Source organism: Lycium ferocissimum, chromosome 1 (assembly GCF_029784015.1).
Source record: "Lycium ferocissimum isolate CSIRO_LF1 chromosome 1, AGI_CSIRO_Lferr_CH_V1, whole genome shotgun sequence".
NCBI classification, from domain to species: Eukaryota; Viridiplantae; Streptophyta; class Magnoliopsida; order Solanales; family Solanaceae; genus Lycium; species Lycium ferocissimum.
This window is the reverse complement of record NC_081342.1, coordinates 45,734,062-45,747,966: the sequence shown is the minus strand read 5'-3', so window position 1 is coordinate 45,747,966 and position 13,905 is coordinate 45,734,062. Positions and strand designations below refer to the sequence as shown.

Sequence of the window (13,905 nt, the reverse complement as noted above, 5' to 3'; positions counted from 1 at the left end):
AACACTTTAAATACAACTCAAAGCAGTTAAAGGCTTTTTCATTTAGTGATTGTGTGTTTATGGAAGTTTCTTTTGACACTAATGGTATTATGTGATATACTGAAAGAAGGATAAGTTGTGGGGTGCAAGCATATCGCTGATAAGATTTTGGTCAACAGGTTGTGGTCGTAGCTAAGAGACTTGTTATGCTACAAGAGGTGCATGTTATATTATGCGAATACGTTTTGAGAGTACATTAATGATCTGGTCCATGTTATTGAGACTAAAATAGTGCCAGTAAATGAGAATCGCGTTTTTTTTTTAGGTTGTTATTCTATATTTGAACATATGACTTTGTTAGCTATGGCTAAAGAAGTATTTTGCGGTCAAAGTATTATAATAGAACTATCTACAAGAAAAGACTCCTTGAAAGTACAAGCAGGACATGCGTAGTGAATATTCATATCCTGACACTTCTAAAAGGGTATCGGACACGTTCGAGGACGAACGTTATTTTAAGTTGGAGAGAATGTAACAACCCCAATTTTAATGAGGGGTTAATTTATAATTTATCAAAAGAGAATTAAGTATTATTAAAAAGGAAAAGAAAGAAATGGGCCAAGCCCAAAAAGGGGGAAAAAAAAGGAGTTTAAATTCTGATGGTCTAAGCGTGAGAAATAAAAATCAGAAAACAGAGATTGAACGCAAAAAAGGGAAACGCAGTGCAAGAAAAGAAAAGAAGGGAAGAAAAAGAGAGGAAAAGAGGGGAGAAAAATAAGGATTTTCAACTCAAATCATCAAGGTAATGCCTCTGATCTTTTATTTGAGTTTATTATGTAATTATGGGTGAATTTTTATGGTGAAAACATAAGGATATTTTGAGGAATTGAGAAAATTTAGCTCTAAGGTTCTTCAACCTAAATTATTGATTTGAAGGGGCAAACAACGTCAGATTTTAGACTTCTATATATCATTGGAATCGTCTTGTTGAAATCTTCCCGAAAACATATGTCTTGTCGGGTTTTGAACCCATTGATCAAAGGGCGTTTTTGTCCTTTAAAATTTGACTTCGACCATTTAAGCCTCTAAAAATATAGAAGTGGTTTACCCTAAGGGTTTTGACCATTCTAAATTTGTTTTTGTGTAGTTTGAGGTGATCCGGAGACTCGAGGACGCAGTTTTGATTTATTAGAAAGTGCGCTTGAATTGTGAATTTGAGGTAAGTGAGGCTTTAAGCTTTGGGTGCTTGCTTTTCAAACCTGTTTTTTAAAGTATGTTTTGTCTGTCTGGTTCATGTGTTGGGACGAGAGTGTGCTTGGCAGAATTGGTGGTCCTTGAGACCAGTCGCACATATTTTATTTTCAAATACATTAAAACTCTTATTATAAATTGTTTTGTGATGTGATACGACTGTGAGCCATGACTTCCTTGGGGCATTGTGTATGCTTACCTAAGCATTGTGTATGCTTCTTGACTTCATTGGGGCATTGTGTATGCTTCCCTGAGCATTGTGTATGCTTCTTGATATTTATTGGGGCATTGTGTATTCTTCTTGACATATTTGGCACATTGTGTATGCTACCGTGAACTCGTGGTGTTGAGTAATTTCTCTAACATCCTTAGTGTAAATTGTGTTGAGGTACATAATATACTTGATAAACAATAGTTTGAACCTTGGTTGGATATTTTATAATGATATATTCATGTGCATAATATTTGTGCTTGTTGTGTATTTGTATTTTCTAACACTTGTTCCAGGGGTGTTTAAAGTGGCGGGTCGAGAATCTTACTGGGTTATATTTACATATAGCTCACTCCTTACCTGCATGTCCGTGCAGATACTATGGGTGACGACGAAGCTAGTAGCTGACGAGTTTGCTAGAGTTGACCTATTAGTTGAGGTGAGCCGCCGCTTTGTTCATGAAAGTTGCCAAAAGTGTCCTTATCATTTATTTATTAATGTATTTTCTTTTGGGGTTTTCAAACCAGAGTGTTTTGTAATTCTCTTAAATGCTCCATGGTCTAGTGTGGAATTTGGGTACAAGTAATTGATTAATATTCTGAGATACTAGTTATCCGTAATTAATTATCATATTATTTGGGTACTTATTTAAATTATTAAATGCTGTGAAATTATGATTAAGATATGAAAATTTGATTCGCCTGGCTGATGGTGTGTCTTTGGGTGCCAGTCACGTCTAAGAGATATTTTGGGACGCGACACTAGTAAAGACTCGTGTAGCATTTTTCGGCCAACTACAAAGGGTCTCTTAAATAAGGTACTCCGACGCAGTTAACTATTTGTCACTTCCATATTGTTAACTGGATAAAGCCAAATGCATCAACATGTTTGTGCAGTTCTGAATGCTGGTGAAAACATTGAGAGTGCAGAATTTACTGGCGACAAGTATTCACTACCACAAGTATTACTCCTACTAAACTGCACCTTGCTTACAATAATAGAGTACACCATAAAGCCCGCTCCTACGGATGCTTTGACCGAAAGCTGCATCAGTTTCTTAAAGATATAAATTGGGGAGACTTGGCAGTCAACACATTTCTACTGGAGGGGTATATATCTTACCTCACTTCACCTACAACATCAATAACCCATTAACTACTAGGACTCGGAGAAAATAACTGGAACTGATTACAAAAAATACATGTTTGCGAAACAGAAAATCAATCCACGTGACAAAACTAACCATCAGTAGGCCATGTGAAGCTTTGAGGAGATGGTGCTGGAGGGAACAGTCTAGGATCTTGCTGTTACTCATATGAAATGCTGCATCACTTACACTCTTTATCTTCAGAGCTGGCTTTGTCAGGAAATAGTGCAAAATTGTCACCCAGGTACAATTACTGCAGGAAGGACAGTGAGGGAACCTACACACCTAGTAGTCCCTTTTGGTCGGGCATTCAGATGCTCGGTGACCACTGCGCCCACAATTGAAACATGCACCACCAAAGGATCTGAAATAGAAACAACTAACTTATATGTTACAAACGATGAATGTAAGAGAAAAAAACGTAAATAGCCCCTGAAGTATAGGGGTAGAGTTTTTTTTTTTTTTTTTTTTGAAACTGGTACTATTGGTATAGGGGTAGAGTTATTTTGGTCCTTTACATATAACATTGGACATAAATAGTCCTTTATCTTCAGAAAAAGTGAACACTTTTGGTCCAAGGTTCTTATTTTAAATAAAATAAACTAAAAAGCATTTACGGGCGGAAAATCCAACTAGTATCGTCAAAAACTAACGGCAGTAATGGAACTAACGAAAAGGGGCTAACAGTGATTTCTTGCCTAGAACAAGACCTTTGCAAGTATCAACTCAAGAAGATTTGCTTTCCAGCTGACAGATAAATGACCAGCAATTAATTACGTTCCTCTTTTCTACTCTACGCAAATGGTTCGTTCTGTCAAGTATTCTAGGACTCAAATCCATTACCATTGTTCGAGTACCAAATTAGACTGTCTTTTCTTTCCTTTTAAACTATGTACTGGGTAGATGTGGATTAGAAACAGTGCTTGCTTCTAGTTCTTTACAGTGGCCCAACATCAACGCCATCATTCACTTGCGTCAAACTTTTAAAATTATGGCTTCCATTTTCAGAGCATCTTTCGCAATTCCTATCAGAAGGGTGATTGTGATAGCAACAGAGACTCAGAAAACACTAAGCTGTCCTTCTCAATATGTTGTCAAGAGGCTGAAAAAGAAATCAACATAGCTTTGCGTAAATAAAGATAGATGCCCCTGACTCGAGGATTAGCCCTTCCTCGTCTCTTCCCTATCTTCTTGGGTCAGCAGTCTCATTTTCATGTTCCAATCGAACACCGTCTATTTTTTATTATTCTCAAAAGATAAAATTATTCTCTTTACCAAACATCTGCGGATCCAATCACGATCTTATATAAGAACAACAGATCTTTCTAGATGCTCTTGCGGAAGACCAGCTTGTTATCCCTGAAGTAACTTTTATCCGTTCAGCGACGGCCCTTCCAAGTGTCAAAGTTGGAAATTAGACTTGAGTCTATGTGAAGCTAAATCCTTTGCGACGTAATCTTGTTGGGAAGAAAGCTTATTCCCTCTTCATAAGTAGTTTTGTACTTGGTATTTTTTCTGAAAATTTCTTTGACGTCTAAGAATGGAGAATAGGAGATGAGCAAGAGCACTAAGAGGGAAGAAAAAGATTTGGGGGCTCCTCAAGAATAGTCAGATTTGATATTAGATGATGAAGACAACAAGACCAGACATTTGTAAACAGAATTTTGAACTCTTCAATGGTCTTGAGATGCAACGATTCTGTAACTCTTTATGTTACCCTACTCCGCTAGTTTTAACATTGGTTGTCAGTTTTCCGTTAGTGAATGGCTTTCTCTCTGACCTTGGACCAAAAGTGTCCACTTCATGCCGAGATAGTGCCAAAGATAAAGGACTATTTATGTCCAATGTTATATATAAAGTACCAAAATAAGTCTAATCCAGATTAAAGAGTGAGCTATTTATGTCATTTAGTAGCAAAACATATAATAATATAAGTGAAGAGGGATTGGGTTGTAGCTCCAATTGGAAAGAATAGGGCAATTAAAATGCTTGCCCAGCTTCAGTAGAAGCAATAGGGGAAAAAAGAAAGAGAAAAGAGATACGGAATCCGAGATACGGAATCCAACCCCTATCACCCAAGTGACAAAGGTATGATCCTTAATACTATTTGGACTATTATGCATTGATTTCTACAAGATATAGTCTTCAAAACATGATATTTGACTCAGAAATTAATGGGTTTAGGCTAAAATCCCAAATTGACAATGTGATGGTTTGAACAATGGTGAGACCTCAGTGCAATTTTCGAAAGTGGTTTAGTCTTCACTCTTCAGTCAGTGCTCCTTTCGCTCGACAGGGACTATAGCAGTCGCAACATCAGATACGTGGCGGGTCATTCCAATTTGGACAACCATCAACATGTGTTGATTGTGGCAAAAGCTAATTTGGTCAGTGTGAGAGGAGCTCAGGAGTTTGTTATTCTTGTGGAGCAGGGTCACTATAAATTACGTCCGAGGCGTTCGGGTATTGGTGAGACTACGTCATAGCCTCAGGATTCGACCACAGATACTCAGACACCAGCTCAGCCAGCTAGAGTTGCTCTTAAAGCCATGTGATGTATTGATCGTCAGGGTACACATGGTGCGAGGGGACCACCCCATTTCTATGATATGGCTAGGCAAAATGTTGAGGCATCCAATGTTGTGGTGACATGTATCCTTAATGTTTGCTCTTTTAAGGCATTTGCGCTTATAGATCCTGGATCTAGATAGTCGTATGTGTCTCTGTACTTTGCATCTTGTTTAGAGAGGGGCCTTGAAGTCTTAGATGAGTCGTTTGTAGTCTCCACTCTAGTAGGGGAGTCTATTGTTGTAGATCGAGTTTACTAGGATTGTGAAGTCTCAGTGCAGGTCAGGGCCACAGTCCATTTGACTGTGTTACAAATGATTGATTTTGATGATATTATGGGTATGAATTGGCTGGCATCATGCCATGCTACACTTAACTATCAAATCAAAGTTGTGATGATTGGAATTCCAATGAAACCGTATCTCGAATACAAAGGTAAGACAGCTGCAACTAAGAGCAAGATTATATCTTTCATGAAGGAGTATGATTAGAAAGGGTTGTTTGGGCTTCATTGTGTCAATCGTGTTCTAGTCGTACGTGAGTATTCCGGGTCCGGGGTTACCTCCCATGTGGGAGATTGAGTTCTATATTGACATTTACCAGGGATAAAGGTCTATTTATATTCCCCGTATCCCATGGCACCAACAGAGTTGAAAGAGCTAAGGGAACACGTATAATATTTGCTTCATAAGGAATTCATCAGGCCTAATTTTTCACTTTAGGACTAAGTTGCTCGGACTCGGGTGCGGGTGTCCAATACGGGTGCGGATCCAGAGGTCGGATCCTTCAACAACAACAACAACAACACGCCCAGTAGAATCCCACCATGTGGGGTCTAGGGAGGGTAGAGTGTACGCAGACCTAACCCCCACCTTGAAAGGTAGGGCGGCTGTTTTCGAAAGACCCTCGGCTCAAGAGAGGAAAACAAGACAAAAGGTCAGATAGGGCCAAGCATATCAAAAACAATATCAAAACGAGAAATAACAACAGCGAGAAAGTCATGGTAGAAAGGAGTATTAACTACCATAGATAAACAAGATAATCAAAGTACAAAGGCCCAACAAATATAAGCAGAAATCAAATGGCAATAAACGAATGAGCAAAACTACAACTACTATGGTGGAAGGATAAGCAACCTAGCCTTCTATCTTAATCTGAGTCCTCCACAACCTCCTATCTAAGGTCATGTCCTCTGTAAGCTGAAATTGTGCCATATCCCGTCTAATCACTTCTCCCCAATACTTCTTTGGCCTCCCTCTACCTCTCCTGAAACCATCCATAACCAACCTCTCACACCTCCGCACTGGAGCCTCTGTGCCTCTCCTCTTCACATGCCCAAACCATCTCAGCCTCGCTTCCCGCATCTTGTCCTCCACCGATGCCACTCCCACTCCCACCTTGTCCCGGATATCTTCATTCCTAATTCTATCCCTCCTAGTGTGCCCACACATCCATCGCAGCATTCGCATTTCCGCGACTTTCATCTTCTGAACATGAAAGTTCTAAATTTTAAGATTCGGGAGTACAAATCCAAGTAGAGATACGGGTGCGAGGATTTAGCTAAATATAATTCAAATATCTAAAAATAGAGTTAAATGTCTAAATCATGACTATGTGGAAAGCTTACAAGGTATTCCGAGGAGAAAACTGATCAAGTGGAGAATCCCAGAAGGAGATAAAAGGAAGAGGCCTGACATAAAAATGTATTTATACAAGCTATTCCATTTTCTTCAATTTCACCTTATTTTTTGTTTTGATTACAGAAATTACTGTATCTGTCCCGAACTTCTCAGTCAGCTTTGGTCAAAGTATCCAAATCAGTTGACCAAATCCGGTACAGATCCCACACCACATCCACACCCATGTCATGTCGACACGGGTGCAGCACCGAAAGTGAGGAGTCTGAGCAACATAGCTTTGGGGTGCACATGTTTTGTTCGTGAAGAAGAAGGATGATCAAATGTGTATGTGTTGAATATTGACAGTTAAACAAGATGACAATCAACAATATGTATATGTTGCCTCATTGATTATTTGTTTGACTAGTTACAAGGTGCGACCTATTTCACTAAAGTCTGATTAGATATCGGGTTATCATCAATTGAGAATAAGGACGACGGATATCTTCAGGCCAACTAATGACCACGTTAGCAATTGACAATATAATGCTGATAATCCGTCCCATCATACAAATAATTCCAGCAGTAACTGAGTTTTTTTCTTTCTTTTAATAAGGTAGCAGTAACTAGATTAAAGTCCCAGGACTACGCTGACGATGCAATTTAAACGAGGGTAAGTTGATTAGGAAGAAAGAAGAGAATATAATAATAATCGAAGAATCAAATTAAATTGTGTGCACATAGAGAAGAGAAACAAACCTGTCTCTGCTTCCTCCGGATAAAGACCTGCTAGAGCGCCTATCACCACTGATGAGCCAATCACTTCCGCCCCCTCTTGTGCGGCCACCTCGCGGCCGAAAGTCATTCCCCCAATTATCAGCATCATTATCAGAGAAACGACCACCAGAAGAACCCCGGGAATTTCTGCCTCTACGGTCTCTAAAACCTCCTCGTGTCCCCCTAGTATCCCTGCTTGAAAACTTCCCATAGAAATCACTAGCTGGCCCATCATCTTGTAAAGCAGGTAACTGCAAGACACAGGATTACAACGATTACATCTATCCTGTCTCAGATTTAAGAGTTAACAACAGAATAAACTGTGCAGGCTAAGTCACAGAATCTAATAGTAAGAAGCAGATTAACCTTGCTAATCTTGGAAATAGTATTTCCAGGTGGTAACTCTTGATTTAGTAGATCTGCTGCAATCTCCTCAGGAAGATCAAATATGGCCCCCTGAACCTGAGCTCAAAATACGTGAAATGGTTCTGGTTAGAGCAGAGACACAGACAAGAGGATCAAAAGACAAGACACCACATCTCCCTAGGGGTGACAGCAACGTGGAACATAAAGCAAAATCATTAGCATATTGGTTACAAACCCTTTCATCTGCAATTAGGTGAATTTTGCCAATTTCATCGGCAGCTGATGAATAAACATCAGAGAGGAAACCAGTAACAGATCTTGCTGACATGAATCCTCGGGAATTTACAGAATCACGTGTCAGCTGCAATGTAGTCCATCCCTGCAGTGGAAATATGCTGATCACAAAATACGAAATGGGCATATATTTTATAACTGGAGGCATAAAAAGAAAGTGGAAAGGAATAGATACTTAGACTAGCATTTTTGAGACCTCAGTGACAGCATCCAGTGATTATTAACATCAAGTGAGGAAAGACCCAAATTGGAGGTTGATTAAAAAAAAAAAAGCGGAGAAGCATATATGATCCAGTTGAGGGAGCTACAGGGACAAACTAGGTAAGACTTTTAGGTAGTTGAATAGTTCAAGTACATGGCCCATTTGCAGGCCAAGGAACTTACCCAACTAACAAAGTCTGCCGAGTGGGCTTGCAGCAGTTCAAATGCACATATGACTTGATGATACTAGATTTTGGCACCACAATGAGTATATTAGTGTCAATTACTATGACAGCCCATGAGGGGGTTATAGGACAAGGAAACACTGCCAAAGCAGCTGATGAAAAGAGATCGGACCAATATATATGATGGAGGGGAGTATCATCACTTCAGCACCTCACTTGGCCATTGAATTAGCCATTATAAATTACATGCAGAAGAAGCCTATCAGTCGGCAGCACAATGGGTGAAGAAAGGAAGGAAAAAGGAAGTACAACAGAAATTTCTTAAGTGCTGTTAACCCAACATAACCATTAAGATTTATCAATACATGCAAGTACCTCAAAAACGGAGGCAACCAATAAGATTTATCAATCAACATATGTACCTCAATAACTATTCATACCTGTTCATGAGTTATTAGAGATCGAGAAGATGGCGGTTTGGAAAACCCACCCAAAAGAGCAAGCGCAGCAGCAAGGGCATTTACTCCTTGTTGCTCTATCAACTGTTGTGCAGTTGGAGTGAAGTACTCAACTGATTCGGGATGAACTCCATTAAGTGTAGCCACCACATGCTCAGCTGATGACTCCAAAACCTCTTTGACAGATGGAGGACTAACGAACTCAAATTTGCACCCAACATCACGTTCGAGAGATCTGACAGTTCGCCTTTGATTACCTGTGTACATCAGAATAGCAGTGCCTTCTTTTCCAGCACGGCCTGTTCGACCAGAGCGATGAACGAAAGTCTCTGGATCATTGGGTAGTTCATAATGGATTACCTAAATAAAAAGGGTGGATGGATCCAAAGGGTTATTACTGTTAATTGATGCCCATATATAGAGCATAGAATCACAGAAAAAACAATGTCCAAGTGAATGCGCTAAGCAGCATTTTCAAGCAGAAGAGACTGAATGATTTTATGATTCTATTCACAATCATTACAACATAGTTGGAAGAGTATCGTCTCAATGTGACATAGTTCTAAGCAGAAATTATACATCAATACATATATTTTATAACACTTAGCTTTCTCCGAGATCTACTTCAGAAAACTTGAAATTTTCGAAAGAGGGAGGGGGTGGAGAGAGAATGTGGAGGAGGAGGACGAAAGAAAGAGAATAACAAAGTTGACTACATCATATTTATGAAATACAATAACATTAGTGTTTTGATTTATCAAACCCATTTTTCGTCCACATTGTCACTAGTATATACAGCTTTAGGCTTATGCAATAGTCAAAATATGCACCTATTTGTGAAAAATGCATGCTTTCTAACAAAGACAACAGATTCTGTTATTCAAATTAGACTCCCAGCTATAGAATGTCGTAAGCATTCGTTTCACCTAGATAAACGCCCAAAATCCTGATTTTCTGACCACATAAACCGCATCATAAATAACAGAAACTAAAAGTAAAGCAGTCCAGCTGTTAAGGTGGTGTATATATATATATATATATATAGCCGTATGAACTTACTAAGTCAACATTCGGTATATCAAGACCACGAGATGCAACGTCAGTCGCAACTAGCACAGTGAATTTTCCTTGCCTAAATCCATTTAGTGTTCTTTCTCTCTGATGTTGAGAAATGTCGCCATGCAGTGCCTCAGAAGAAATGCTGTTTGATAATGCCATCGAGACCTCATCAGCATCTCGTTTTGTCTGTGTGAAAACAATTGTCTTTCCACCCTTTGCATAAACCTGAAAAATTGTTTAAAGCAAAACTCTAAAGCTCTGAATGCTTGAGTACTATTGACGATTGTGAACTCTGCATCAGTTGAAAAAAAGCTAAGGAAGTAGGCTGTTAATTCATACTGTAACAAGATCACTGAGTATGGATCGTTTAGATGTTGTTGTAGTTGATAGAGCATAAAGTTTGATCCCCTCTGCCAGCTTTTCCTCTTGATCACCAACCTAAATGAGAATTTGAAAAGAAGGGAATAAGACAACCACCAGGGAGAAAAGATATATATATATATATATATATATATATATATATATATATATATATTTGTAAATCTCTATTAGCACAACTACAACCAATTATCCATAACTTCTTTGGAGAAGTAAAGAAATATACTGAAGATTTACGCTTCTAATCCAAGAAGTAAGGAAATATACTGAAGATTCGCACTTCTAATCAGAAAACAACGGCATTTGCTATTAAGAAGAGCAACTGGAGATCATTCAAGGGAAAATTGCACTACTGCATATATCAAGAAGGACGATGATACGTAACGCTTAGTGCGAAAACTTACCAAGTCAATTGTCAAAGGATTGTTCAAATACTTCCTAGACAGTTTCTTTACCCAGCCTGGCATGGTGGCTGAGAAAAGCATGCTCTGCCTCTGTGGTGGAAGTGTTTCCAAAATAACTTCCACATCTTCCTCAAATCCAACTGCGAGCATTTGATCAGCCTCGTCGAGGACCAAATATTCCACTTCCCCCAGTTTCAAGCTGCTATTGTTTATCAGGTCAATAAGTCTACCTGGAGTTCCAACAACAACATCAACCCCACGGGAAAGTGCATTTTGCTGTGTAGCATAAGAAACGCCTCCGTATATGCAAACAGTGTTCAAGTATGGTGCCGACTCCCTCATTTCCTTCTCTACTTGATTGGCTAACTCTCGAGTAGGTGCAAGTACCAAAACTTTGGGAAGCCGTCCGCGTCTATAAATTAAAAGAGAAATTTAGCATAATCGTCAATAATTAGACTAACAAAAAATCTAACCATCATGATAAGACCCATACCTCTGATTATTTCTCATTTCCTCATCTCCACTAAGCTTTTTTAATACTGGAATACCAAAGGCAAGTGTCTTCCCTGTCCCTGTCTTTGCACGAGCAATTATATCCCGACCCTCCAGTGCTGGCACTAGAACAGCTCTCTGCATAGTAAGGACACATGATTTAGGATAATCTATCTATATTTGCAGTGAAAAAGGCTTACTTGCATTCAAAATCACCTTTCATTCCAATAAAATACATAAACCGCGGGAATACATCACAGAAGATGGTCCACCGAATCAAACATGTACACAAAATGAAGAAGCGATAAAGTCAATATAGATTTCGCAAGTGTGATGACTTTATGATAATTTCTATGCATGCCAGCCTTCCCCTTGCATTTCTACCTAGAACCCGTGAACAAATGAGCAACTATACCAGAGCTAGAGCTAGCCCTCCCAGCCACTAAATCCATCTATTAAATGCAAGTTCAAAATTGTTGGCCTGCTAGATGGTATAAGTAGAGTCACCAGGGGCGGAGCCAACCCTTCGGGTGTGGGTTCGGCCGAACCGTTAGCTTTTGTCCGAATCGTATATTTGTATTAAAAAAATTGTCAAATCTGTACAAATTATTAATTAAGAACCCAATAACTTTAAAGAATTAGAATCCCGAACCCACAAGTTTCGAATTCTGACTCCGCCTCTGAGAGTCACAAAATCTGAATAGGTATACAGAGAAAGAAGAAAACAAAACCCAAACCTGAATAGGGAAAAGCTGAGTAATTCCACGTTTTTGAAGAGCGTCAACAAGTCTGTTGGGTAAACCAAGTTTAGAAACAGCAAGTTCATCTTCATTCGACTCATCATCCTCAACCTCAGACTCATCATCGTCATATTCACTTTCACTAACATTCAAAGAATCCTTCCCGAAACCCCCAATTCCTTTAAACGCTTCTTCACTAAGCACTGATGAATTTGGAGTTACAACAGCAGAAGAGACAACATGTCTCAGACGAACATGAAAATGGGATTTTTTTAATTCATTGGACAAAGGAAGAAGAGATAAAGGTGGTCTTCGAGAAAGTTCGAGTGAAGGGTTAGTTTGGTATATGGAGGAAACTCCTATAATGGAAGATGAACAAGCCATTGCAGACAAGGAGAAAGGAAGGATAAGGGAGAAATGATAAGGGTGGAGAGGTTTATATGAATGGTACCGCAGTGTTCCACCGAGGACTTACCCAGCCATACTGAAACGACATAGGGGTATTTACTTAACGACATTAGGGTATCTATTACTCCCGAGGCATACTTAGGCCTCATTTGTTTGCACTTATTGAAGGTACGAATCCCGAGATCGTTCGGAGCCTTGAAAGCGTCAATGCGCATTTATTCAGTTAAGATTTGGCGAAAGATTAGGTACGAACAGCTCTTAATCATTAAGATCTTGAACAAAGTCTTAATATCATTACAGATTATGGACCTTTTTATCACCAGCCTCCAACCCCAACCCCTAACCTTCCACCCTCTTCTAACCCCACCCCCACCAGCTCCACTCCAACCCCACCCCACCACCCACCCACCCCTTCACCCAACCCCCACTCCTCACCATCCCTACTCCCACCACCAACCCTAATCCCGACCCGTCACGCCCCCGAACCACGGCTCCGGGCGAAACACGCACTCGATGCCTTACCGCATGTGACCGAGCGAACCACGCTTGCTGAATCATCATGAGGCATAACATGAAGAAAGGTAATATACCGTGAATCGCGACGACGAGCCTTTATAAAACGTAATAAGTCATAATACTTAATAAAATTACTTGTTTAAACATGAGTGCGAAAATAACATAACGAGCCAAAATGGCTATACGACTCCGAAAGTTTGACACAACATAACCGACTTGTCTAGTCTATGAAACCTCTATATCATGGTGACAGAAAAAAACTTGTGCTTGGGACAAGGCCCTCAAGATACCTTGGGATGCGTAACTAATTATAAAACAAAGAGTTGACTAAACCCCGACCGAGACGGCTCACCTGTACCGATACGAGGTCAGTCTGAACCGGAAAGCAGACGCGTCGTCCTCAGAATTCAAGACACTCCGCATCGTGAAACGCAGCCCCCCAAGGCAATAACGGGGACGCGCACTTTGAATGCATCAAGTATATAAACACACGAGAGAATAAACGGCACATAATATATAGATACGTAAATTTGAATCAAATCGATTATCAAGCCGAATACGAATACGAGTATCGTAAGTACGGAGTAATCAGAATCGAGATGAAATACGATAATAACTAGAATACCGATACGAACCATCACTTCGGGAGAATGCCAGAGTCCGATCTCGCCCGATCGCTTAAGCTACATCTGCACTTGCCGTGCACAAGCCGTGAACATGATACGAATGGATCCAAAATCCCTCAAAGGGGGAAAAAATGAAGGAATCGTTTTTAAAAAGGGCGGGGCCATTTATCCCCCTCGTTGGGGATCCCTGGGTTTTGGGCAGTTGAGGCCTTTTCGGGATTAAAAC

General features: G+C 39.8%; 1 protein-coding gene and 1 long non-coding RNA gene across 2 annotated transcripts; one reads left to right on the top strand and one right to left on the bottom strand.

Moving 5' to 3' along the window:
* Positions 1 to 2,306: 2,306 nt before the first annotated feature.
* LOC132054708 (DEAD-box ATP-dependent RNA helicase 3, chloroplastic) lies at positions 2,307 to 12,603 on the bottom strand. Its single transcript, XM_059446681.1, has 10 exons — positions 12,127 to 12,603; positions 11,391 to 11,527; positions 10,898 to 11,309; positions 10,455 to 10,553; positions 10,116 to 10,340; positions 9,039 to 9,416; positions 8,154 to 8,297; positions 7,919 to 8,014; positions 7,535 to 7,803; positions 2,307 to 2,952 (listed from the first exon to the last, which is right to left on the bottom strand). The coding sequence occupies exons 1-10, from the start codon at positions 12,511 to 12,513 to the stop codon at positions 2,874 to 2,876; spliced, it is 2,226 nt and encodes a 741-aa protein (XP_059302664.1). The 5' UTR covers positions 12,514 to 12,603; the 3' UTR covers positions 2,307 to 2,873.
* LOC132054718 (uncharacterized) lies at positions 11,566 to 12,522 on the top strand. Its single transcript, XR_009414354.1, has 2 exons — positions 11,566 to 11,891; positions 12,077 to 12,522. It is a non-coding gene; the product is annotated as an uncharacterized LOC132054718 (long non-coding RNA).
* Positions 12,604 to 13,905: the final 1,302 nt, after the last annotated feature.